Source organism: Venturia canescens, chromosome 1 (assembly GCF_019457755.1).
Source record: "Venturia canescens isolate UGA chromosome 1, ASM1945775v1, whole genome shotgun sequence".
Classification (NCBI taxonomy): Eukaryota; Metazoa; Arthropoda; class Insecta; order Hymenoptera; family Ichneumonidae; genus Venturia; species Venturia canescens.
This window is the reverse complement of record NC_057421.1, coordinates 25,257,102-25,281,961: the sequence shown is the minus strand read 5'-3', so window position 1 is coordinate 25,281,961 and position 24,860 is coordinate 25,257,102. Positions and strand designations below refer to the sequence as shown.

Sequence of the window (24,860 nt, the reverse complement as noted above, 5' to 3'; positions counted from 1 at the left end):
ACGATGAATCCACGGAATCGAAGAATTGCAAGCAGTTATCGACTATCTTGCCGCGACGCGAAACGGGTCAATTGCTCCGTTCCAAGACTAACGTATGAGCAATCCAAGGATGACGTTTCTCGCACCGTATCTTCGTTTCTCCACGAATTTTTGTCACTGTTTTAACGCGGTGTTATAAAACTGAAAAAAAGTGTTGCGCACATTGACGTTCGATTCCACCGACGAAAAATGGTGTAGCCAACATCAGCAAGATTTTTATCAGATAAATATCTCCACTGATATACGCTCAGGAGTGTCTCTGATAAGGGATATCGACTATTACACCAGAATGTTGCGAGTAGCCCGAAAAAATTGTTCTACGAAAAGTTCCTTCGCCATTATATTCCGAAAGTGAGAGCTAGTAGAGCGTGAAAAATAATTCATTCAAATTGTGACGTACGAGGTAAGAGATATTCGTGAGACAAACGTTTTTTCGTCACTCTCATTTTTTTTTGAGTATTGTCGCGTGTACGCATACTACAAGGACGCGTGTACGAGACGTCTAATAAGCTTAAGAAAATGTTTGTTTGAAAAAAACAGAGTCGTGAATCAAGCTCTGTGTCTCGACCCAACGAATAAGAAAAGAGAGAAAAAAAATATGATTCATCGCCTTAATTTAAACACGCGGTATATTCCCTACACGGTCAACAGCGTCGAAGCTTATCTCGTGGAATGTTTCTTCCTGTGGTTATTTGAAATTAGTATAAGACGTGTGTCCGGTACGTGCGATTGAATCCGCCAAATCGGATTAATCCTCAATGATTTTTCTTTCTTTTTTTATATCTCTATACTCGGTGTAACTCGACTCCAATCGCTCCATTGATTCTCGGTAAGGTGTCATTATCCGTTTGTTAATCATAGACTTTATTCAACAGATTCATGGCCACCTGGACCTAACGACGTCGATCTGAAATGGAAACGGCAGAGCTACCGATTATTCTCGGACAAAATTTACCGTAAGATCGCCCTCGACGAATTCTCGCGTTTTATTTTCACCTGTTCCAACAATGTCCAGCCCATCGTACAGCTATAGCCGCGTTGAAGGCTCCATCGGGAGTACGGCAAGGTAAAAAATGCCTCTGTATAATTTAAACGAGAAACATTCCAACGTAAACATCGGTTTAATACAATTCTTTCAATATAATTTTTCGTACGGATGGTTTTTTAATCATTTTCTTCTTATTTCATTATAGCATGGAATCCGGCAGTCAAGGTCAACTCTATCCTCGAAAAACTAACGATCTCAAGAGGAATCAACATAGCTCTGCTTACGTTCCTCATGATCGCTTGTCCAGATACGCAACTGCTTTAGCTAATTTAACACCCGTTAGGTTTACGAGGTAATTTTTAGTGTTTTGTGTGAACTTATAGTTCCACGAATGGGGCATTCCGCATGAAATTTACATTTTTTTGGATGATTTATTTCTCTTATTTACATTATTTTACTGCTCAATGGGAATAATTGAGAAAAAAAACTATTTCTTTACGTTTTCATCTCACAATATTGAATGAAAGACAGCAGTGAGTAAGACGCTCACTAAGTTCAAGATTTTTAGAAGTAACGTCGAGACAGATAAGAAAAAAATGACGTCACTTCTTCAAACCCTGAATAAATAGTTTATCTACGAATATTCGAAGAGGGAAATAACGAAGGGAAAATCTTTTGAATTTCTTCAAACCATTGCAAGGACGTTCCTCGAATATAGGTCTCGTCGTTAAAAAATGATGAATTTCTTTATCATTGTCAATTGATATTTTGGTGATTAATACTCCTCAGAGTTCCTGGTTCCGAAATGCCTTTGGATAAAATAGGCTTGTGCTCGAGTGTGTCATTCAGCTGGCTTAACGAGTACATTTCAGCTGGTTATAAGAATGGAGCTAGAGACAAAGCTATGCCCACATTGGCACGGCTCGATTCCTGCCAAGTCAATGGCACAAGGTACAAAATTGACTGGAAAATTGCGAATACAAATTCGACTCGATAACGTGACGAATGAATGAGCACTCGTGAAAATATTTGTTTGTAGAATAGAAGGATTGTGGCACACGCATGTTGTGAAGTGCGGCCAGGCTGGTGCATCAGTCCCGAGAATAGCATGGCAGTTTGTACGGACACGAATACTGGTCGCCTCGTTTATTTATCTTTTGGGATTGATCATTTCGTTTTGCACTCCGGTAATTTTTTATTTATTTATTCACCAATGAATTTTGATGACATGCCTTGACTGTCTCAAACGATTTAGAGAGAGAGGAATTTCCTCCTGCTCTTTTTAAACGAGAGGAGCAATCATCTTGCGACGAATATTTAAGGACGAGGTAAAGTCAGGCCCAATTTTAAGAATTTTTTTAAACGCTGCAATATATGAACAGTATTTTCGGAATTTTTGAAACCCGAACTCGATGGTAGCAAATCTTCAGAGGCACTTCAGAAAAAAATTATCCATCGGTAAACAGTATAAATCGAACTCGACCGGTCCTTTTGAAATTTGGCATGGCACTTGCTTACAAAATTGACCAAGCATCTACGAGATGATTTTTTTTTTCGATTTTCTGCATTTTTTGTGATATTTAGAAGTAAAAACATCGATTTTCGTCTAAAAAATGAGCCTATTTGTTATTGTAAGATTACTAATTATGAGAAATTGGAAAAAAAGCTCTCGTAGATACCTGGTCAATTGTGTGGTAGAGTAGATTTCTATTTACACTGTTCACCGGTGGACAACTTTTTTCCGGAGTGCCTCTGCTGCTATCGAGTTAATTATCGATACTCAAGTTTCAAAAATTCAGGAAATCTTGTTCAGGAAATTTTATTATGATGCCACAATCAACAAAATAGATTTGTATTATCTGTAGCGTCTAAAAAAATTCTCAAAATTTTTTTCACCCAATTGACCTTACCCCACCCTTAAAACTTGTTCCTGATTGGAAATAATGATGAATCGAATTTTGAAATGAATTAAATAATCTTGGTCCCCAGATGATCGCGCTGCAACATCTTATTCTTGCAACGGAACACAGAACGAGGCTGTGGAACGAGTACTGCCGGGAAATCCCAGGAGATAATTTGACGATGAACAGCAACCAGACTTCCACAACTTCGTTCAACAAAATAGACACGACCAATGCAACAGTTTTCGAAATTGAAAGCTCTACGAGCAGAGCTATTAGAAACTCACCGTATAATCGACCGATCGAACAAGTTCCAGATAGTGTAGGCTTCGGATTTTTTATCTCTGAGTTTATAATATACATATGTATTGCTGGATTGATCGTCGCTGAAGTAATTTCACTCTTTTTGTACTCTTGGAGTGCATCAATGAATTTGCGGTAAGATTCTAATCTTGAAGGTTAATATTGCGATTAGATCGATCTTATAATTTGCGTGAGAATCGATCTTTTCAAAAATATTTTTTTTTTTTTTTTTTCATTCATTCAAGTTGCTTTTTTATGCAGTACAGCGACTCGATTGCGATCAGCTTGTCTTGCCTTCGCCTATAAAAAACTCGTACGTTCGTCGATCCGTTACGAGGCCTCAGCTCACCAGGTTTGTTGAAAAGTTTGAACAATTTCTCAAAATTCAGTACTCACGATTTCGTAATCTTTTATATTCCCATAGATCATGACGTATTTTGTACCGAGCAGCAAAACACTGTACGAATTGATAGCGAACGGTCCTCTCATATTTTCGGGACCATTGATCGTGGTGCTTTGGTCGCTTTTCATGTGGTACTCGATGGGCCATTGGGCTCTGATAGGAACCATCGTTCTCGTTGCTCTGTACCTGTGTTTGGTAATTTTTTTCCTTCAGTTTAATAAGCACAAGAGCAAATTTCAACGCATACATTATCCAAGTGAAAAATCGATTTTTCGAAAAACTCAAATAACTGAGGATGAATTTTTTTTATAGACGTGCAAAATTCCACTTCCATATTTCCTTTCTCTCCTGAAAACAGTTCGGAAAATGAAGTTGCACAAAATTTTCTTTCAGATCCCAACTGCTTATTTGACAAAAATTTTCGGTACGAAGGCCATGAATTACTCGCTCCAAAGAATGTCGCTGATGCAAGAGTTTATCGACAATGTATTTTTGGCAAAAGTTACCACCTGGGACAACTATTTTTTCAAGAAGGTTCGAGGTGAGTCTCGCCAACATTGATTGAAACAAACGAAAATATTGACTGTGCCAAAATTATCTTTCGAACTATTTTTCACAGCCCATGCTCTGGAAAAGCTTACAAAAAATTCGTTGAACTTTACGTAAATCTAGTTTTAAATTAGTTTCAAGTGATGAATTTGCTTTTGTAGAGGTAAGGAAGAAAGAAATCGCGATAATGCAGTTAGGAGGATTGAGCGAAGGTTGGAGTCTTGGCATGGTTCATATTATTCCTATCGGAACCATGGGTGCCGCTCTAATGGCCTGCATCCTCGCGAACCAACAATTCGTTGCAGCAAATGTAAATAAAAATTTGTTCATAGTACCATTTTCGATTTTTTTCGACAACAATATGCGTCTTCATATTTTCGTAATTATGATTGCAGGGTGATGAAATAATAGTAAAGAAACCACATAGTAGGTCCCGAAATTTTGTTAATAATTTGCTTTTTATTTTTACAGTACATCCCTTGTCTTGTACTAATTTTGATCAATCTCAAATACTGCATACGCAACAGTTGGCTCGCAATGAGCAGCATTTCGCGAGGAATTATTTCTCTAAATAAACTGAAGGTACGTAATAATCTTCTTCAAGATGATTTAAGGCGATTTGCAACCAATTTGCAACCAATTTTTCTATCCTGAACATTATTTTTAAAAACGGCGCTTCGGACGATACGCCCACAAAATAAATAATTCCACAACGAAGCTAAAAAAAAAAAAAAAAAAAAAAAAAAAAAAATTAGGCATGCGTGTGATATTTTGATTTTTAGGCAGTACTGACATTGAAAGATACGGATCGTTTCACGGATCGGCCGATCGATAAAAATCTCGCAGTCACGATAAATCATGGGCACTTCACTTGGGAGAGAGATAAGTCCGTTTCCGAAAAAGCCAACAAGCGTAATTCTCAGTAATTCGAAAAATTATTTATCATAGTCGAGTACTCGCTATTGGAGCAATCGCCAAAAAAAAAAATAGTATTGGCGAGAGTGAGAAAATTCAGAAAGGACCATAAAATAGAGCAGCTACTGATGATCAATTGTTTTTGTGTTACAGTTTTTTTTCGGATAGCTACGAAAATCAAGCGGCACGTTTTCCTGATTCGCACTCAATAGAATCTTTGGTCGACATCAATTTCTATGCCCCAAAATCGAAGTTAATTGGAATATGCGGTTCTCGTGGCTCTGGAAAAACTTCTCTTCTCCTGTCGCTAATGGGGCACTTGAACATCGTCAGTGGACGTGTGACGATCGATGGATCCTGTTCATACGTTTCACAGGTCCCATGGCTTTTCGAAGGAACGTTGAAGGAGAACATTCTATTCGGCGACAGTCTCGATTCTTCCTGGTATTACAAAACTATCCGTTCGTGCAATTTGGCTGGAGATTTGGCGCTCTTACCAGGCTCCGACGACACTGATTTGTCCACGGTTAATCTGACTCTCGGCCAGCAACAAAAAATTGTACTTGCACGTGCCGTCTATACTCAGAGAGACATTAATTTGCTTGACAATCCATTGGCTGACGTTGAACCTGAGGAGAGTAAAGATATATTTGAAAAGTCAGTAATACTCGCCCTTGGCACAAAAACCGTTATCATGGTATCAGACAAAGTTCAGGTACATTAGAAAATGATTATTTCATTATTACTAAAGAAAACTCTGGGAAAAATCTTTTTTCAATTGGTACGATTATTCAGTTTTTAAACAGATGTGACATAATATACGTTATGAAAGAAGGCACGATCGTCGAGCAAGGTACTCACGAAGAATTGTTGCAGTGGAACGGCGAATACACAAATTTGCTTGATTCTTATATGAAAAAATATAAGAAAAAATACTGCAAGTAAGTTTCAAATACGCTGTATGATTTTCACATAATTTTTTGTTTCATTTCTAATATCCGTTGGCAGTATTCGAAATGAACGTATATTTCACTGAGTAACGGTTACCAATTTTATCTGTCGATTGTTCTAGATCAGGGGACCAAATAAATACGTCGATGAGTCAATTACTAACGACACCAGGACCGAGAGGAATGCTGTCGAGTACGAGCACCGCTGCATCTTGCGGCCTCGAAGCAGACGTGAGAAATTAAATAAAAAAAAAAACAAACAAAACAAAGAATTGACAATTTTGATTCATTAAGACTTTCTCACGCTCCTCAGGAAGAAATGATAACCATCGATACGAACGAGGATCTTGAGGCACCGACGAAGGACTCGGTCTACGAAGAAGGATTACAGATAAGAGAAAACTTTTACATAAGAACCGCTGCCGGTTCGTATCTGGGAGTCCTAACTATTATCGTATCAACATTGTTCTCGTTCCCCATCGCCGCGTCGCCTCTAGTCTTCATATACGTTGGACAGGTGATAAAAAAAAAATATTTTCAAGCTAAATTATTGAATGTGGTAAGAAAAACAACGAGATGGAAATCTGGAATTCTCGATCGCTTCGATAACGAATTCTCGCGCTGTCGATTTAGATGTCCATTCAGAAGATAAAAAATTTGACAACTGCGTGGTTAAAAACCGAAATGTCAAATTTGTCGACGGCTTTAGTTTACGTTCGATATCTAATCCCAATGAACACGAGATAAAATGGTACAAATAATGGGATTTTATTGTTGACAGAAAACAATTAGCGACATGACAACCATAGCAATAATGATCTCGTCAATGGCCGGATTCCTCGTTTTCTCACTAATCGTCCTACTCGCCATGTACAACAAAGTAAGCTTCTAACGATAAATTTGTTAATAGATTCTAATATTGTTAATAAAATTAATATATTTCATCATTTATTGACATTTTTACAGATGGTATTTTCAGCTGCCAGAAGAATACACGCAACGTGGTTACACCAATTGTACAGAGCACAATTGTCGATTTTTGCTACAATACCACAGTCGATTCTCTTGAACATTTGTAGTCTCAATTTGCAAGAAGGTTAGTCTGGAAAAAATTTATTTGGCGTTATTAATAGTCCTGCAAAATATGCTCTCCATATATCGTTGTTTTTTTTTATTTCCAGTCGACTCCGTTTTACCACGATTAATGACTACGGTTCTCATGCACTCGGGGATCGTTGTATTCAGCGTACTTATTCTTGCGTTTCTTTCGTTCTGGCTTCTCATACCGACAATACTGTTTATCTTGGTTTCTATATCGTACATTGTTTATGCGAGGTACGGATAGTTTTTAATTTCTATCTTGCAGTTTATTTCTGAAGAAAAATCTCACAAATACAAAATCAAATGACTCGTCCATTGAACGGAATTAATAATGGTTTATGATTTTTTCTAGGGGCTTGACTCTGAGTCTGCACAAAATCATACAAACGGACTCAGTCGTTCCGATTTACAATCACTCCGTCAACACAATTGCCGGACGTGCTGTTATTCAGGCGTATCACAAAGAACGAGATTTCACGAAAAAATTCTACAAAGATTGTGACACCAATTCGACTTTTGATTTTATGCTACATGCGATCAAATTGTGGATCGAGTACAGAATAAAAATGTGGGCGGGTGAGCAAAGTCGAATTGAATAAATACACTTGATTAATTTATTTGCGAACTTCAATGTGAAATATTATTTATTTCAGCTCTCAATATCGGAACAGTTGTGCTAATATGTGCTTCGCTAAGCGATATACGCCATCAATACGAGGTTCTTAGTCTCGCTTTTATTTGTACTCTTCAAATGACGCTGAGTATTGTTCATCTGACCGAAGCTTTTACGAGTGCGTACGCGAGCCTTCTTGCCATCAATGCAGTCAATAATTTCGTTGAGGTAAGAAACTCGCTAGGCAAATTTTATTTGAAATATTCCTACTTATTATTGCGTATAAAATATTTTTCTCTTCAACTCGCAGAGTTTACCCAAAGAAGAGAGTTGCGATATCGACTTACCGAATGACTGGCCCTACGAGCACAGCATCAAATTAAAAAATGTCGAATTGAGCACAAAATCGCTTCAGGAACCCATCAATATAAGTATTGGATCAGGCGAAAAAGTTGGCACGTATTTTTTAAAGCTTCAATGTTCGCACTAGTGTCATTTCACTGCACTGGATTTTTCGTTCTCCATTAATTATTATTATTATTTCAAAGTTCATTGTGTCAATTGGAGAAAGTACGTTTTCGTGTACTGGAGAATCGCAGCTACAGAGAACTCTTTATCTGTAAAAATTTCGTCAAATTTTTTTTTGGTATGATAATCCAGTCGAATTTTCGACGAAACCCTGAAAAATGTGTTCGTTACAGCTTTGATGGGAACTGAACCGACGTTGAAATCGTCATTCGTCACATCGCTCTACAGATTCGTCGAGATAACATCAGGTGACATATACTTGAGCAACACGAACATCAATCACATCCCTACGGCAAAACTACGAAAAAGTATCAATTTTATACCGGGCGATCCGTTTTTATTCGATGGCAGTGTGAAATACAATTTGGATCCGAATAACGAAAGCACCGACAAAACCCTTATGATGGCATTACAAAAGGTCTGTCTCTGGGAAAAAGTCTCCAAGTTGCCAAACAAATTAGAAAGTTCTGCGAACGTCACGTTCAAACTGTGGGAAAAGAAATTATTGTTCCTCGCTCGGGCTCTGCTCAACAATTCCAGTAAAGTAAGTTTCAGTACGCCTTACAATACTCCTCATTGATCGTTGTATTTCTAATTCAATGATTTTTCCTTTCGTCATTTTCAGCGGTATAAATTCGAAAAAATATAACACGCAATTATCATTAACTGTACGGAATTAGTTGGGCCTTAAAAAGTGAAAAAAAATCTCCCTTGTTCACTCTCTTTCCTCTCTTTTCTCTGATTGAAAGAACAAAAATTCATCAAATAATTGGCACTTGTCACCCTTTACTATAATCAATTATAATACGGGAATAACGATGTACATCAAGAACAAGTTCTCTCAGCTCTCGTTATCAGTGTATTCGTAAATTCTCATAATGATTATTCATTGCAGATACTAATAATAGAAGAATCCATGGAGCAGCTGGGTTCGGACGAAGATATTGTCGAGACGGTACTGCTCGAGGTCTTTACCGATTACACGATAATTGCCTTGTCTAGTCGTAAGGTCCGTTACGCGACCAAAACGTATTACATCGAAAATGGGAAGGTAAGCACGAAGAACGATCACGGGGCTTTTTCCAAAATCCTGTTGCATTCTAATAAGATATTATTTGTTTTCTTATGACCAGGTTATCGAAGCTCCAACAGTAAAATCGGATTTTTCGGGAACCAATAGCACGGATGTTTTATTATCTGTACCAAAGAATATTGTACAGACTGATTTTTAAGGTCTATTCGTATAGTTAACACAATCGATCAAATTTACCCATTGTTCGCACTCAAATATTAATGTTTTTTCTTCTGCTAAAAAGAAGGAAGACTCTAGTGTCCAGCATCTTATTGCCGATAGCTTTTATACTTTTGTCCCTCGTTTAACACGTGAATAAATTACGAAAAAATATTTCTATGTTTGGCCCTAGATTTATGATCAACAAATTCAATTGATTCGCGACATTGAAATTGAGAAGTTTCCCGATTATTTTGAGCATTTCTTCAAAATTCATGAAAATAAATAAACTAATAAATAGATTAAGAATTGAAAAAATAAATGATCAACGGCTACATTCAATTCCGTGAGTGATTTATAGATGCAGAAAATTCGAATCTGCGTCATACCTGCTTGACCTCTCCGCTACAGTGAGGGCAACAGGTCATATAGGAATCACTAACTCTTGGAGGTAAAAACATTTTACCTCCTACCGCAACAGCTGCTCCCATTACTGCGCTACACGCTGCGTCCTGACGTCCAGACATCAGAAGATTTGGGCTCATCAACATCTAAAAGCAATTAAAAATGAATTTAAATCTTTCATCTTTTCTGTACATAATAGCTTTTTTTCAACTTCATTACAATCAGTATGAAATATTGAATATCAAACACTTGGGAATTTGATTAACTGTTGCTGGTTCCTACTGACATTTCTTTCCGTACAAAAAGTACTAGTCAATTGAACGTAAAGGTCCTGACAACTCGTAATGATTACATGAAAAACTGCTAGGAAAAAGTTATACAACAAACGATTTTGAGAGTGGATGGAATGTGTGTTCAATAGAAACTGAATAAAAACAGTAATTAAATATTTCCAATTGCGTTGACAATGTTGCTATTGTTACCTCCTCTGCATTTTTCTCAGCCATAGTTTTCATTTCTAAACCCGTAACGTTAACTTCTCTTTGAACGGGGACATTGTCCATTCCGCTAAGAAGTTGGACTTTGAGTATTTCTGCCAGTTGGCAAGAACCCTCCACCAAATCAACGATATTCGTGCTCGGTAGTTCGTGTCTCTTGAATGACATTGAACCAATTGGATCGAAGTTTTGTCGAAGGATACTCAGAGTTCTGTGTAATCACAAAAAGAGGAAACTCAAGCAAAAATATCTAAGTGATTTCAACAAGAGATGCTTGATAAATAGAAAAAGCAAATAAGCTCTCTTGAAAAAATTTGAATTAATCACTTTGAATTTGAATTTGATTTCAAAATTTCTACAGAATCAGACAAAAATAAATTTACCGATATGTTCTCAATGCTGTGTCCCTAATTTTACTGCGTTCCTCAAGTAATCTCTTGATCCCTTCTTGAAGATCGGTTGTTCTTTGGCAAAGAGCAGCTTTCCATTTTGCTAGTTCCTCTACCATAAGGCTACTTGCCAAAAATTTGCTTCTCCATACTTCGCACTGTCCAGCTAACCACTCGGTCTGTTCCTGATGAGTGCTCAGGTGTTGTGCAGAATTCAACAGAGCACGAGCTAATTGCAGTTTGTCTTCTGTTAACAAGTGCACTTTCGTTTGGAGGTCTTCACCCACAGCTGCTACAAGAAGGTTCTTCAATTCGCCATTCACCTGTGAAATAAATTGGTGTATTGATAGTAGACTTGAATTTAAAAACAGCACAATTTAATTGCAAATGTTTAGTTAATATGTTCAATGTTTATCACCTGAGCTTGGAATTTAAGTTGATTTTCAAGCTGACCATTCTCACTCTTCAGATTCTGAATTTCAGCTTCATATGCTTTTTTTTGACTATCCCATTGCTTCTGCTCGTCATCAATCGTCTCCACTTTTTCTTGAATGTTTTTTTCACTTTTAGCTCGTCTCTCAAGTTCCATTGATTTGTGTATAGCCATTTGTGCTACCATTGTATTAATGTCAAGATTGTTCTTGCTTGATTTTATGAATCTACACTTTTCATCCGGCACAATGGGATTGACGGCAGCTTTGTATGGTTCATAAGGTACAAATTTTGGTTCTTTGGACTTCAATGAATGTAAAATATTCTTTTTACTGTGCGTGACTCCTTTTGGAATGAGATTAACTATTGTTCCGGTCGGTGTGACCGGTGGTATGCAGGCAACTTGTTTCAGATTTGTCGGATGATAAATGAGAGTGTCACCAAGACGAGTCTTTTTTTGTTTAGTTTCTATCTTCTCAGAAATAACATTTTCCATTCCATCGCCCTGAGTTCGTCCAGGGCAAGGCATACTTTGGGCTTCTACAAAAAAAGATTGTAAAGACGAAAAGCTCCATATGTCATATGTTTACTATGCAAAATGCATAAAGGTTAAAAAAAAATTATCAGCAGAAGATTTTAATACGGTACATAACTTAAGTTTTGACATCTTAAACTAGAAAAGTATATTCAAATTTTATTATTGATTTTGAGAATATCGATGGGAGGAAGAAATAATTAATTGTTCCCTTTCAACACGAACCTGTTGATATGTCACTGACTGCACTACTTTTTCGTGAGCTTCTAAATATTGTGGGGTTGTCATCTTTCATTAGTATTTTTTTTCGTTTCTCCATTTGATTTTGAAATTATTGTCGATAAAACTTTCTCGCAAAATTATGCAAGAGAAATTTGTCATACGATGATAAGATGTATCACGAGTTCCTAATCATATAACAGCTGCTTTCAGGAGACTTATCGTATTCTGCATATGTGACGAATTGAAAAGGATTATAACACAATCACTGTTCGCACGCACGCGATAATCCAATGATTTTTCTCAACTTCACACTGTACAAACACAAGGAATTCTCTTAAATTATTCGACTTCAGATCAATTTTATAAAATATGTGTTTAGCTTTGAATGAAAATATAACTCCCTATAAGAAATGGTAGATCCATCGATGCATATTTTTTACTTCTTATGTTTATATATATACTAGTGGCGAGTAAAAAAAAGAAAAAATATCAACACACGGTCTATCTATCGACCCTATCGACAACGCACAGGTAGGAATCTCTACAGACAGTTTGTTACATATATGTGACAAAGTTAAGGTAAGGTAAGAGCAATGTACCAATGTACCCAAAAATTTAACCTAACATCCGAGTCTAGTTCCAAATATGTTAACACAGATGTGGCTATGGTCGTTTTCTTCGATAAAGGAAAAAAGATACAACGACAGAGATTCTCAACTTTGTTGACAGTCAAGTAAAGACACATTTATTTACATCTTTACCAGAAACATTTCAACCAAAATTTGATTGCACAACTACCACATATCAAATTTGCAGAACATTCTATTCGTAAATCTATAAATCGCATGTATCATGAAAATAAATAATATGAAAATATTATATCTAACGGTTCATTATTTCAAAAAAATACTTCCACGAAATATCCAAACGTCATCCTGATACGTTCACGTGTTTTGATCATTCAATCGGCAGAATGTCTACATTTGTAACATGAAAATCATTTTTCATATTTCGCGCACTCATATTTAAAAAAAAAATCGTTGGTGTAGTTACTCACGGTTACAGGAACGGGCCTCGATCTTCTTCCTACCTTTTTCTCCCGCGATCCTTGCGATCTCCGTTTTCCTCGACGATCCTCTCCCTCTCCGTCTTCCTCCACGACCCTTTCGCTCTCCCTCTGCCTCTACGATTCTCTTATCCTGCTCCATGGTTCTGATCATAAAGAACTTTCCACACATTTTCAACACACTTTTCTTCCAATGTTTTTTCGTCCTCCCATGTTTGGAATTTATCATTTCACTTTTAACTTTTGTTATCACTTCACCGTATCGCAAAAAATCGTAATCGCGATTCATTATCACAAAGTTATATTTCCGCTGGTCTTTTTTCGAAAACGAACTTGGGTTTTTATTCACCAAAAATTTAACTTTATACCGGCGCGAGAGAAAAAATTCGTTATTATAATTGTACGACCGATTTAATACGAAAATTAACATAAACGAAAAAAAAATATCCCTATTTTCACGGAGGGCTCTTTTTTGCCTATTCTTCCCTAGGTTTTTCCCCAGAAACCCGTTTTTGCGCAAATGGATAAGCCAATATGTCGAGTAACAGAAACAATTGTAGTGACAAAACCTGCACCACCGTTTCATAGAGAATCGAGTGTGCCCGCGTGCGTGCACGCGTGGTCGGTTGCTCGCGTCCTATTATTAGCATTTGACTAGTAAAAACTATTCGTAATGCTGTACATAGCTACGGTTATACGCGTTGCGTGCATTGCTTAGCGTGCAGCGTTTGCAACTCCGACTTATCTGCATGGAATCTTGCCTGCGCGACTTCAAAGTGATACAGAAACTGTATCGAGCTCGGAACTGTGTCAAACTATCCGCTATGGAGTAGATTTACTGACTGTCCGTCTTCGCTTGCCGACAACCCCATGGCTTTAGGACCGTGCGTTAGGTGCTTTGCTTTGCGTTGCGTTGCTCGGGGTATGCTTGCATCTTAGCTCGCTTGCGGACACGCGCGCGTGCGAGCATACACACGACTCTCGAAGCTATGTTACAGGCGTCACTAAACTCTTTCTGTTACTGGCCCTTGCCTCGATACTATTTTTCACGAATTACCAAAATTTTATAAATACTCATTCATGTGCAAATTTTGTAATAATAATAACATCGAGTGCGAGGACTTCCCTATCGGCTTATCTATAGTTGCGTCAAAAACGGAATCTCAGAAATTAAAGAAAAATAATGTATATTGACAAAGAGCGAATCATTATTTTTTATTAAATTTCAACTTTAATATTCGTTACGTTGTGTTTTCGTGTCTTTTATCGATTCGCACGATCTTAAGTTCTTTTATTTTGTAATTTAGATGACCGATCAGTTGCTTCAGTGAGATTGAATTTACTCTTAAAGTTATGAAATAACTGTTAAAGTTACAATAATTGATAAAATTATGACCGCTACCAATTTTTATTGGTTTCTTTAAAAAAATTAAATCGTAAAAAAAGATTATTTTAGTCATTCAGGATAAAGTAGGATTCCACGTGTCGTATTTTGTGCCCCGTTTTCTCAATGCACTGGAATGTACAATGCGTAGCGATAACAGCGCGCTCACGTTTCACGCCAGTCCTCACCCTACGCCCGCCGGGCGGTGAGTGAAGCAAAAAGCGAAAAGCGAAACGTGTTGCGCCTCTCTCCTGTCTCGAGCTCCGCCCGGTGTCCGCCCGTCTCCCCTCTCTCCCGCTGGCTGACCGAACGCCTCTATCCCCACTCCGCTCTGCTACTACGCTATAGCGAATAGTCGTCCAAACACGACCAAGCGTAAACGCGTGAAACGTAAACACGTGAAGAACGAAAACAAACCGAACGAATTATCCAAAATCCATTCATAAATAATCACCGATTAATTGCCATAATTATCAATACATAAAATTGTATGTACCGAACCGTTGAATAAATTATGATCATCCATTAAAATTATACATTATTTGAGGCGCTCTAATATTTATATATTAAGGTAGTATTTCTATCAAATTTTAATTAATGTTTTTTTATTTTTAACCTGGAAAACTACTTCACCAAAAAAGTGAGGTAGTGACGTAATATGATAGAACATTTTTAGAGTAGAAATATTTTCTGGTGGACATTTTTTAAATTATTTATTTTCATGGTACAGTCGTTCCAGTTTATACATTTACGTATAGAAATGTTCGGGTGGAGTTGATTGTGGTAGCTGTGCAATCAAAATTAAATTCATGGTGCAGTGTTAACATAAGATACGCTTCAACCTCCTTAATAAATTTTTTTAAACAGAAAGCTTAAGACAGTATTAAACTTCTGGCGGGATATGTCGATGATTCACCGTCGTGAAATTGAGATATTTATTGTTGAAGTTAGCAATTTTTTGAATAAAGCTTTCATTAAGAGCCCATGTTTAACCTTGTCATTTTCAACAATGAATATCTCGATTACCAGGCGGTGAAACCTCTCCAAATTTTTCACACATAATTAAGCGCTGTTCAAGAAGATATTCACGTAAATTTTCAATTAATTAATTTGGAATAATAAAATCTAATGTATTTTTCGTATGATGTCCTATATATATCGCTTCAACTTCCTTACGCTGTCAGCGTCCAAGTAGAATGTACCCTGCTTAGTCGACGTAAGCAAAAAAATATTGCCGGAATGTCAACATACGAACATATGGTTGAAGTTATATATATGTGTATTCCTTGTTTTTCTAATGGCGACAATGATTCCATGCGAAAAGTGACGTGGAATATTAGATCCTATTTTTTCACTGTTAGTAACGCCGATATACCGAAAATTCGGGGATCGGTACAAAAAAATGATATTTCCCGAGGAATTTATCACTTTTATAGTAATTTTAATACCGTTGGTCGCATTTGTTGTAAGTTTGAACATTTTTTGAGGTTATCTCTATTTTCCTGGGCTGTTGTGTTTAACCTCAAATTTTTTTCATTTTTGTAAAGTTCTGTGGGATTTTGTACGTGACGACGAAACCGTATCCACTTGTTTGGCGACATGAAGATGAAAAATATTACTTCAATCCTAGAAGTGGAATGAGGGAGGCTTTTTCATCGCTGGATGAAGAATGGAGTGTTCATTTAAGTGTCATTGTTCCTGCATATAACGAAGAAGACCGCTGTAAGTTTCGAATCCAGATTTACTAATTTATCAGAAATAATTATTACATTTTTGTCCACTTTTACATAGTATCCCCTATGCTGGATGAATGCTTGGAATATCTAGAAAAACGAAAAGATTCAGGACTCACTTATGAAGTTATCGTCGTCAGTGATGGAAGTACCGACAAGACTGTACAAGTAGCACAAAGTTATGCTGAACGATATAACACTGTGAAAGTTTTAGCGCTTGTAAAAAACCGAGGAAAAGGTGGTGCAGTCAGATTGGTTAGTGAGCACTTTTCTGTTTTCCTGGTCTTAATAGATCTAAGTGAATTCTATTAGTTGAATGCTAAAATTTTGCTAGATTCACATTTTTTTCCAAGCCAATTGAGCTTTCATTATTGCTGTCCCCATTTATTTTCATCTTTTAATTTTGTTTCAACTCTAGTTTCTCATTTTGTAATTGTTTTCGTTATTTCCTTTTCACTTTGGTCTGATTTCATTATTTGTTTCCATCACGTTAAGCGTTTCTTTGGTTTTTTCCATATTAGTGTTCGATTGAAATTCTTTACCCAATTGTAGCATTGGAATGCACTAAAAGATGAAGTTATTTTTTCAGGGAATGCAGAGTGCACGCGGCAGTGTACTTCTATTTGCCGATGCGGATGGTGCAACAAAATTCAGTGATTTGGATAAGCTTGATGCAAGCATGAAGGAAATTGTTGGTTGTGAGTTGATCGATTTTTGCAAATTTTATAATGTTACTAGAGGGTTACAATTGGGAGAAAAATAAAAAAATATATGAAAAATTCACATTCAATTGAAGGTTGTAAATTTCAACACTACAAAGTTGCTACTAGTTATAAAGCGTCGATAAGTTCTTGGCTTTTAATCATCCCTAACGATTTTTCCAGGTGATTATTCAAGTAATCCAGACAAAGTTGCGAAAGCCGAAGGAGTAGTTTGCGGTTCACGTGCGCATCTGGAAGCCGAAGAGACAGCGAAACGTTCATACTTTCGACTGATTCTGATGCACGGTTTTCACTTTTTAGTGTGGGCGCTGTGCGTCCGTGGAATTCGTGACACGCAGTGCGGCTTTAAACTACTAACTCGTGAATCAGCGAGAACGCTTTTTCGCGCTCTGCACGTCGAGCGTTGGGCTTTCGACGTTGAGATGTTGTACATAGCGCAAACTCTCAACATTCCAATAACAGAAATAGCAGTTAATTGGGTGGAAATTGAGGGATCGAAAATTGTGCCGTTCTGGAGCTGGATGCAAATGGGACGTGATTTAGGTCTCATTTGGTTGAAATATAGAATGGGAGCGTGGAAAATAGACAGACCAAAGGCGCGTTAACGCACATCCATTGTTTTCATTTTTATATGCCCCAGTCACTGTATTCTTTATTCAATTATACATTTGCACATCTACGCAATAGAAATGCCATGTTGAAAACGAGAAAACCATTTTTCTGTATTATTTCCTGGTTCATGTAAAATGTCGTAGCTTACAAGAAAATCGGTATATTCGAATACTTACCTCGACATTTTATCCTGCAATTGATCAATAGCCTTAATAGTTAAAAATCCATTCTTAACGCATTTTTTGTGAACTGTATTTCTTCCCTCTTCGAAAATGAACTTTTTGATGGTATTATTGGTCATTTACATATAATTTTTCATGCTACTATACATACATTCCTATCAAAAAATCAACTTAAATCACCGATATTCGTTGATTTATGTTCTAAGGGATCCGAAAATCTTTTCAACGGTTGCAGTTTTCTAAGAGAAATTTATATTATTAATATATTTGTTAATAAATTCTCCGCTGAAGTGTTCCATCATCATGAATTCGTTGTTTATTGTAAAGAGGGCTTAATGCAATTTTTCATTTAAAAATATAGTCACAATAATTGATGATAATTGTGCACCCAGTTATTGTACTAGTTTCGTCATAATTATAGTATATAAACTGAAGTCCCAGGACAAATTTGGAATCGAAAAATTCCATGAAAATCATCACCACAAAGTTTATAGCAGTTTACAGCGTCACTTTTTCGTTGTCAGAGAGCTAAGAGAGTTTAGAATTTGTTACAGGGCTTTTCATACAATTAGGAAAGGTCTTAATTATTTTCGTAACGACCTGGTAGCAATTTCGAAAAAGTTACTTCAAAGGCATCCGCATTTGTCAGCTAAATAGTCAACTGTGGGATTGCTGATAACTTCAATTTCTGACACCTTTTTGGAATTTGCTACTATATATATATAGGGAAGTTACATCTTTCAATATGCTTCAAATATGCTTCCGACGGAGTCATCGAGGATATCGGTATGCTCAAAATTCAAATGAACTAAATATTCTGGGATGGCTTGAAAAAAAAACCGTTACAACGAATGGATAATTTGAATAGGTTAAAATATATGCTCAAATGGTGGCCATCGACCTAAATTTAGAGAAAAACTTCTCGTTTAATATAGTAGAAAAAAACACATGTTCAAAGAACGGGAAACGTTTTGATCATTTTTAGTTCAAATATTATAGCAAATATAGATAAAAAATATAGAAAATATATGAATTGGACTTCCCGTTTAATAAAAAAAACTTATGCGAAACGGTCATTTATAACGGGATAATGTATCTTATACCCACGGTCTAGCGACATAGCCACCCGACGTATACGTGTTATATACATTCAAATACGTAACGTTTCGCGTTTTCATCGGGCGCGTCTTTTTTGTCGACTCAATGATTGGTCCACGTGATAAAACGTTGGTATTTTGGGTGACGTCACGTAGGCACCCGGTCCCGGTATATATCCCTAATCTAGCATATCTGTATCTGTTTCGTCCTCCCTCTCCCGCTCCGTTAGGCCATAATGTCTGGTGTCTGGTATTCACTCCTGAGCTGAAGCATAACTTCTGAATAGATAGATATCTCCGTTGTATATACCTGAAAAATTATCAGAGTTTGACGTTGGTTTGACGTAAGCTGCATCAGTCAAAACGCGTGACGTATTAACGACTTATTTGGTGAGCAACGGTTTATACAACCGCGTGTGATATTTGGGAAACGTATCGTGAACTATTACAACTAGAGTTTTATTACAATGTCGTTCGTTTCGCCGATGCCAAGCGAGGAATTTCTTCGTGATGTTTTTCGAAGGTATGTATATATGTTTGCTATACCAATATGTAAATTCTACACCTACACCTGGATTGTGCATTTATCCTTGAAGGTTCAGAACTTTGCACACATTTTACATCACATGTTTTTGCGTGATAAAGAAAACAACGTTTTTGTATATATATATATATATATATATATTATAAATTTCTAACCGTTCAGATGTAGGTATTACAATACACACCGTTTATACTATATTACACCTATACTGTCGATATTATTATTTGTTAAAAAATAAATGATACAACAAAACCATGTGTTACAAATTCTGATAACCTATGAAATATTCAAAAATTCTGATTCAATTCAAACTAATATTAACGCGAGTATTTCAATTGTTGAACAAACATTTTTTTTTAAATAAATAGAATAACTGTCCTTTAGATATTGCAATGTATTCATTGCATTACACGTACGTTAATGTATCGAATTTCAATTATACTGCTCTCATGGTATAAACTTTCAGCATTAACTATGAATCATGCACTGTTCCACACAAATATACATATATATTTCGATATTTTTTGCACGTAATCCAATTACTTCAAAATATTTGATACTTCAAAGATTTAAAACAGATGTCTTGAATAGATGTTGTTTTCTCAAAGTTTTCAACATCACAGCGACTTATTCAGACTCGTGCTTTGCGATAACTTGCTAGCGCTAACAGGATTTATGATTTTGTATCAAAGATCAAATTGACTATTTGTTTTTGACAATCCAACATGTTGAATGCATTGCAGAGTTGATAAAGATGGGTCGGGATCGATTACAGCTGACGAGCTCCAAGTGGCATTGTCCAATGGAACTTGGACTCCATTTAATCCGGAAACGGTTCGTTTGATGATAGGTGAGAAAGAGTGAAATTGAATGCCCTTGTGATTTAGGAATATACCAGACAACTACAGATAAAGAGGCGGAACATAAATGGCATGGAAAAATTCTTGGAAATTCTAGGAAGAGGCATGACACGTTAAAAACGCACGGAACAAATTACTGAAAATACTATAGCTATCCCATTTTGTGTGCAATTTCTGTCTGTTCGCGCAGGTATGTTTGACACTGACAAAATCGATCCTGCTTCTCCAGGTATGTTCGATAAGAGTGGCAATGGCACAGTGAGCTTCTCCGAGTTTGGTGCTCTTTGGAAGTACGTCACAGACTGGCAAAATTGTTTTCGATCTTTCGATCGTGACAACAGCGGTAACATTGACCGTGAAGAGCTACAAACTGCACTGAGAAACTTTGGCTATCAACTATCGCCCAATCTTGTTGAACTTATTCTTCGCAAATATGATCGAGCAGGACATGGCACCATTTATTTTGATGATTTTATTCAGTGCTGCATCGTATTGTATGTGAGTATAGAACTGGAAAGTAAATATTTGCTCATTGGAAAGGACAGCGTAGCGTTGATAGAAGAGTCAAAAAATTTTTTTACCAAACAAAGTTTCTTTTTAAAACTTTGATCACAAGCACGCTCTTATACCTCTTGCAATTACTTCATTATTTTTTTATAATATGATTCCAGACACTGACGTCAGCGTTCAGAAAGTACGACCACGATCTGGATGGCGTGATAACGATTCATTACGAACAATTTTTAAGCATGGTATTCAATCTGAAAATTTAAAATCTCGAGGATTTGGCACCGTGCCAGTCATCGTAACAGGCGAGCATGCAAAAGATTTTGAGATGAAATTTTTTCATCCAAGTCAGCAATACATTCAGAGTGTGAATGATTCACTGATAAAAGCAAATCAACATTTTCAAACTGTTCTTATTATCTGGATGTGAATCATGTCTTGATTGCTTGATATTGAATAACGATAACATCTCTCACGAAAGTACTGCATTCGTTGCAGTTGAACAGTCGATTATATCTTTATCGAAGATCGTCTTAACATTCCCACCTGAACGGTTCTAAATGCGTGTCGGTTGTTTTCTTCAAAATTTTTATACTCTATATGGCCTTGAAATTATGTCCCAGTTTAATTATATATAACATTCGAATTTGCCAAATCAACAGCTGGTGCTTGCCGTGTGTTCAAATTTTCTCCTCAAATTTAGATTTTATATTCAACATGCTGCGCTTATAATAGATTAAATATTTTATTTGATAATATTTTCTTTTACATCACATTTACTACAGTCTGTATGCTGTAACCAATGCCCACGACGGAATGCGTCCTGCCTAAAGAGACAAATTTCACGCTAATATCGTTGGAATGCAATTGAATTCTATGCTTTCTCATGTGAAGTTCAGAATTTATAGGCAGTGATTGCTCACGATTATGAAACAATGTTTTATGGAGCCGTAAGAACAAACTCTGAAGTAAAAAATTCAACATGCGAAAGTTTTTTTTCAAATTGAACAGTTGCTATGTTTACAGACGACACGGAGTTTGAATTCATAGAATAATAAAAACGTTTCAATCAGTTCAAATGACTGTAAATTCGTTTTTTCAAAAACCTCAAGTTACAAAAATTGAGCAAATGTTAAAAGATTGAACAGAAATGCAAAATGACTGGCTGTTCTACAACGATCTGAAAACAAATACCATGAATAATTGATGAATTTATCGTGAAAGTGACAAGGGTCTTCGTCATTAAAATATAATTTCTTTTAGTCCAGTAATAAAATACGTTAATCGGTTTTTTTTATTATTAAAAACTCCGATTTCGAGCCTCTCGTTCTGTTTAATAAAGCTTTGGAAAAAAACGTTTATGTATGAAATATAATCTCAGGGGGACTTGGCTAATCAAGTGCTATTTTATAGCAGAATTATTCACTATTTGCGTACAAATAATTCAGGTATATCGTCCTAATGTCAAATATATACATAAACATATTTATACATATTAATATATCTTCTGGCTATGTCAATTCTATCGATATGAGTTAGCAGTCTAAACAATTTCCCATACTTGTATTTTATGACCAATTATAACGTATGGAATTTAAATTTCACAGTTTTCACATGTGATAGAGCACAAAAAACGATGAAAATTAATTTCCATGGTTGATACATAAAGATACGTTACATATAATAATTGTTAAGCGAACAAAATGTAATAAAAACGGTATGTCGTGAATCCTACGTTACTCCAAAGTTTTCCAATATTCACTGTTTTTGACCGTTCTACAGAGTATGTTTGTTGAATATTTTGTATATCATTAACTCAGCTATAAATATGTTCCATTTGTATTGAGATGTCTCGAAATATATTTTATCGACGAAAGTCTATCTTGACTCATGTGAAATTTTTTTTCGATAATTATTCATCCAACAAATAAAACAGCAATAGAAATTCTAGTTTCGTTTAACTCCGATTGCTGTAGGATTATTTTACATAAACGATCAAAGATAATAGTAAAATTTATCTTCACAATTGTATCTTGACGTACCAAATTTATTTGTTTATTTTCTTTGATAATTGCTTCAGTTATTTTATTAATAAACTCTCTTCGTCGCAGCATTATACAGAATGGTCAATAGGAAACGAAAAACTAAGCTGCGCAGTTCGGCAAAGATTGAATATTGAATATTACAAGAAAAATTGAATTCGAAGCAGATTTTCTCTCTGTTTGATTGCCATGAATGAATTTAAGGAGGGTGGCTTGCTAAACCACCCTCCTTTTTAAGAATGTTGCCATGCTAAACCATGTAAAATACATTAAAAATTTCAAAATGATAAGAATTTAATAAAATTTGGTGAACATATTCTTTAGAGTTAAATTTGACAATACAAATTTTTTAAGATTTTTCTTCTGTACAGTTATCGAGTAATTGATCACCAAAGTTCACGTGTATAAGCATAGCGTTTCCATATATATAGGTATACATTCCGGGCATAAGAAATCTGCTTTAATGCGTAATTACTCGATAACTAAGCAGAAGAAAATTTTGAAAAAAATTGTATCTTCGCACTTGATGTTGAAGAACATTATCACCAAATTTGATCAATTTCTTATCAATTTGACGAACGTAGCCACCCTCCTTAATGGAATTTATCAGTCTCATTTATTGTTTTACATTTTAACACATAACCCTTAGCCGTACATTTTCCGCATACAGACTTAGCACCAATTGTTTTTTTGTTTTTTATTCACGGAACAGAATGTTAAGATGATGGATCAGTCGGTAATCACACCTCGAATTTTTGAAATTGAACCTCTTTGACATCGTTCGTCCGATTAAATTAATAAAAATGTCATCGTACGCATCACGATCGCAAAAATCCGATGACATTTTTATTTTTTCGATCAGACGAACGATGTGGAAAAATTTCGTTTTCAAAATTTGCAGCTATCTCTCGCACTCACGGTTGTGATTACCGACTGATCCATCATCTTAAACTAACTAAAATCATGTGGAATAAAAAAATTTTTTAAATCGATAAAAAATTCTTCCATCGGCATTAATATATAAAGGCTCGATACTCTTTGACTGTTATATACAACAGTAAACTCTTGTGGCAAGATGTGCATACTAAATAATGGTAATCATAAGTTTTGGCAAAATATTCGTGAATGAGAAGTAACGAGGCGAACACGTGGCTGCCCCCGGTCGATTATTCCCTTCGATGCCTTGCAGGGGCATTATCGCTTTCGCACTGTCATATGTTTATCACATGAGAAAAAAAACTGAAATAAAAAAGTGAGCATCTGGTTGCGTTTGTCACTCGTTTAGAAATAAATCGGACGAATTAGTCAGACTTTCGGGGAGCGCTTGGATTGCGTGGGATATGCGGTGGAAAATAAAAAACGAAAAATAAGCAGAAGAAAAAATGAATCGTACGAACAAGGGATGTATACGAAGGCTGGTGTGTAGAGTTGTGGCTGCGTTTCCACGCAGAGAACAGAAGCGAAAAAGACAACTTTGAAACCATGTTCGAAAGTATGCGACGCGCAGAAGGGAGGGGGAGGCAAGGAGGTGGAAATCGTGGCAGTTTCGTGCCGATGTCTACTAATTTGTTGGGCCGAGAGTTTCGCGCGCCAAAAGAGCGAACCCGCCCTTCTTTTGGCTACGAAGCCAAGAGCCAAATAACTTCGCGTCGTACATGTCGGCTGATTATCATTGAAAACTCCTCAACATTTTTTCTTTGTTTATTCTTTTTTATTGCTCATCGAAACTTGAATTTTTTCTCAGCTGGAAGTATTCGCATTTAATCGTGAATTTGACAACTCATGGATCACAAATTTAGACAAAAGCTGCCATTTCGCTGAAAATCCTTGTCGTAATTATAAGCAACCGCGCGACACCGGAAGTGCGCCTCAATATCGCTGAAAAAATGAATAAAATCATTTCGAGAAATGACAATCTTGAAAAAATAGATTGAAAGCCCAGTTTGATGGCTATTAAGAAAAATCTGAAATTTCAAGCTTCAAGCGGTATCATAAAAAATTATAAAAACTTACACGCATTTCGAGTCTCCGGCACAACGAGAAACCTTACTTCCTCGCTGCCTCGTGTTCGCACAGACCAAAGTACCAAAAATTACTGTCACCGAATGAG

General features: G+C 36.3%; 4 protein-coding genes across 8 annotated transcripts; 3 read left to right on the top strand and 1 right to left on the bottom strand.

Annotated features, from left to right (window-relative positions):
• The first annotated feature begins 42 nt into the window (after positions 1-42).
• On the top strand, positions 43-9,695 carry LOC122419386 (ATP-binding cassette sub-family C member 12-like). Of its 3 annotated transcripts, none has more exons than XM_043433896.1 (25): positions 43-442; positions 915-1,105; positions 1,233-1,379; positions 1,817-1,978; positions 2,067-2,214; positions 3,017-3,366; positions 3,493-3,583; positions 3,656-3,829; positions 4,028-4,175; positions 4,345-4,493; positions 4,655-4,765; positions 4,966-5,069; positions 5,252-5,813; positions 5,894-6,039; positions 6,171-6,279; positions 6,362-6,565; positions 6,830-6,928; positions 7,015-7,144; positions 7,230-7,383; positions 7,502-7,725; positions 7,803-7,990; positions 8,073-8,217; positions 8,464-8,834; positions 9,186-9,341; positions 9,424-9,695. In XM_043433896.1, the coding sequence occupies exons 2-25, from the start codon at positions 1,047-1,049 to the stop codon at positions 9,520-9,522; spliced, it is 4,230 nt and encodes a 1,409-aa protein (XP_043289831.1). In that variant the 5' UTR covers positions 43-442; positions 915-1,046; the 3' UTR covers positions 9,523-9,695. The 3 variants fall into 3 exon arrangements, with proteins under 3 accessions (XP_043289831.1, XP_043289830.1, XP_043289832.1); XM_043433895.1 differs by having other exon boundaries at positions 4,966-5,105; XM_043433897.1 differs by lacking the exons at positions 43-442; positions 915-1,105 and having other exon boundaries at positions 1,242-1,379; positions 2,072-2,214; positions 4,966-5,105.
• On the bottom strand, positions 5,605-12,534 carry LOC122419394 (golgin-45). 2 transcript variants are annotated; one of them, XM_043433914.1, is made up of 6 exons: positions 12,005-12,534; positions 11,231-11,784; positions 10,807-11,135; positions 10,409-10,634; positions 9,911-10,072; positions 5,605-5,727 (listed from the first exon to the last, which is right to left on the bottom strand). In XM_043433914.1, the coding sequence occupies exons 1-6, from the start codon at positions 12,096-12,098 to the stop codon at positions 5,692-5,694; spliced, it is 1,401 nt and encodes a 466-aa protein (XP_043289849.1). In that variant the 5' UTR covers positions 12,099-12,534; the 3' UTR covers positions 5,605-5,691. The 2 variants fall into 2 exon arrangements, with proteins under 2 accessions (XP_043289849.1, XP_043289850.1); XM_043433915.1 differs by lacking the exon at positions 5,605-5,727 and having other exon boundaries at positions 9,453-10,072; positions 12,005-12,533.
• Positions 12,535-15,611: 3,077 nt separating this feature from the next.
• wol (Dolichyl-phosphate beta-glucosyltransferase wollknaeuel) lies at positions 15,612-18,080 on the top strand. The gene is made up of 5 exons (XM_043433926.1): positions 15,612-15,916; positions 15,999-16,173; positions 16,243-16,439; positions 16,774-16,882; positions 17,069-18,080. The coding sequence occupies exons 1-5, from the start codon at positions 15,854-15,856 to the stop codon at positions 17,509-17,511; spliced, it is 987 nt and encodes a 328-aa protein (XP_043289861.1). The 5' UTR covers positions 15,612-15,853; the 3' UTR covers positions 17,512-18,080.
• An 890-nt stretch (positions 18,081-18,970) lies between these two features.
• Positions 18,971-22,589, top strand: Alg-2 (Apoptosis-linked gene-2). Of its 2 annotated transcripts, none has more exons than XM_043433928.1 (4): positions 18,971-19,320; positions 20,085-20,191; positions 20,392-20,699; positions 20,873-22,589. In XM_043433928.1, exons 1-4 carry the CDS (start codon positions 19,265-19,267, stop codon positions 20,972-20,974), a joined length of 573 nt encoding a protein of 190 aa, XP_043289863.1. In that variant the 5' UTR covers positions 18,971-19,264; the 3' UTR covers positions 20,975-22,589. The 2 variants fall into 2 exon arrangements, with proteins under 2 accessions (XP_043289863.1, XP_043289864.1); XM_043433929.1 differs by having other exon boundaries at positions 18,979-19,320; positions 20,431-20,699.
• The last annotated feature ends 2,271 nt before the right edge of the window (positions 22,590-24,860 follow it).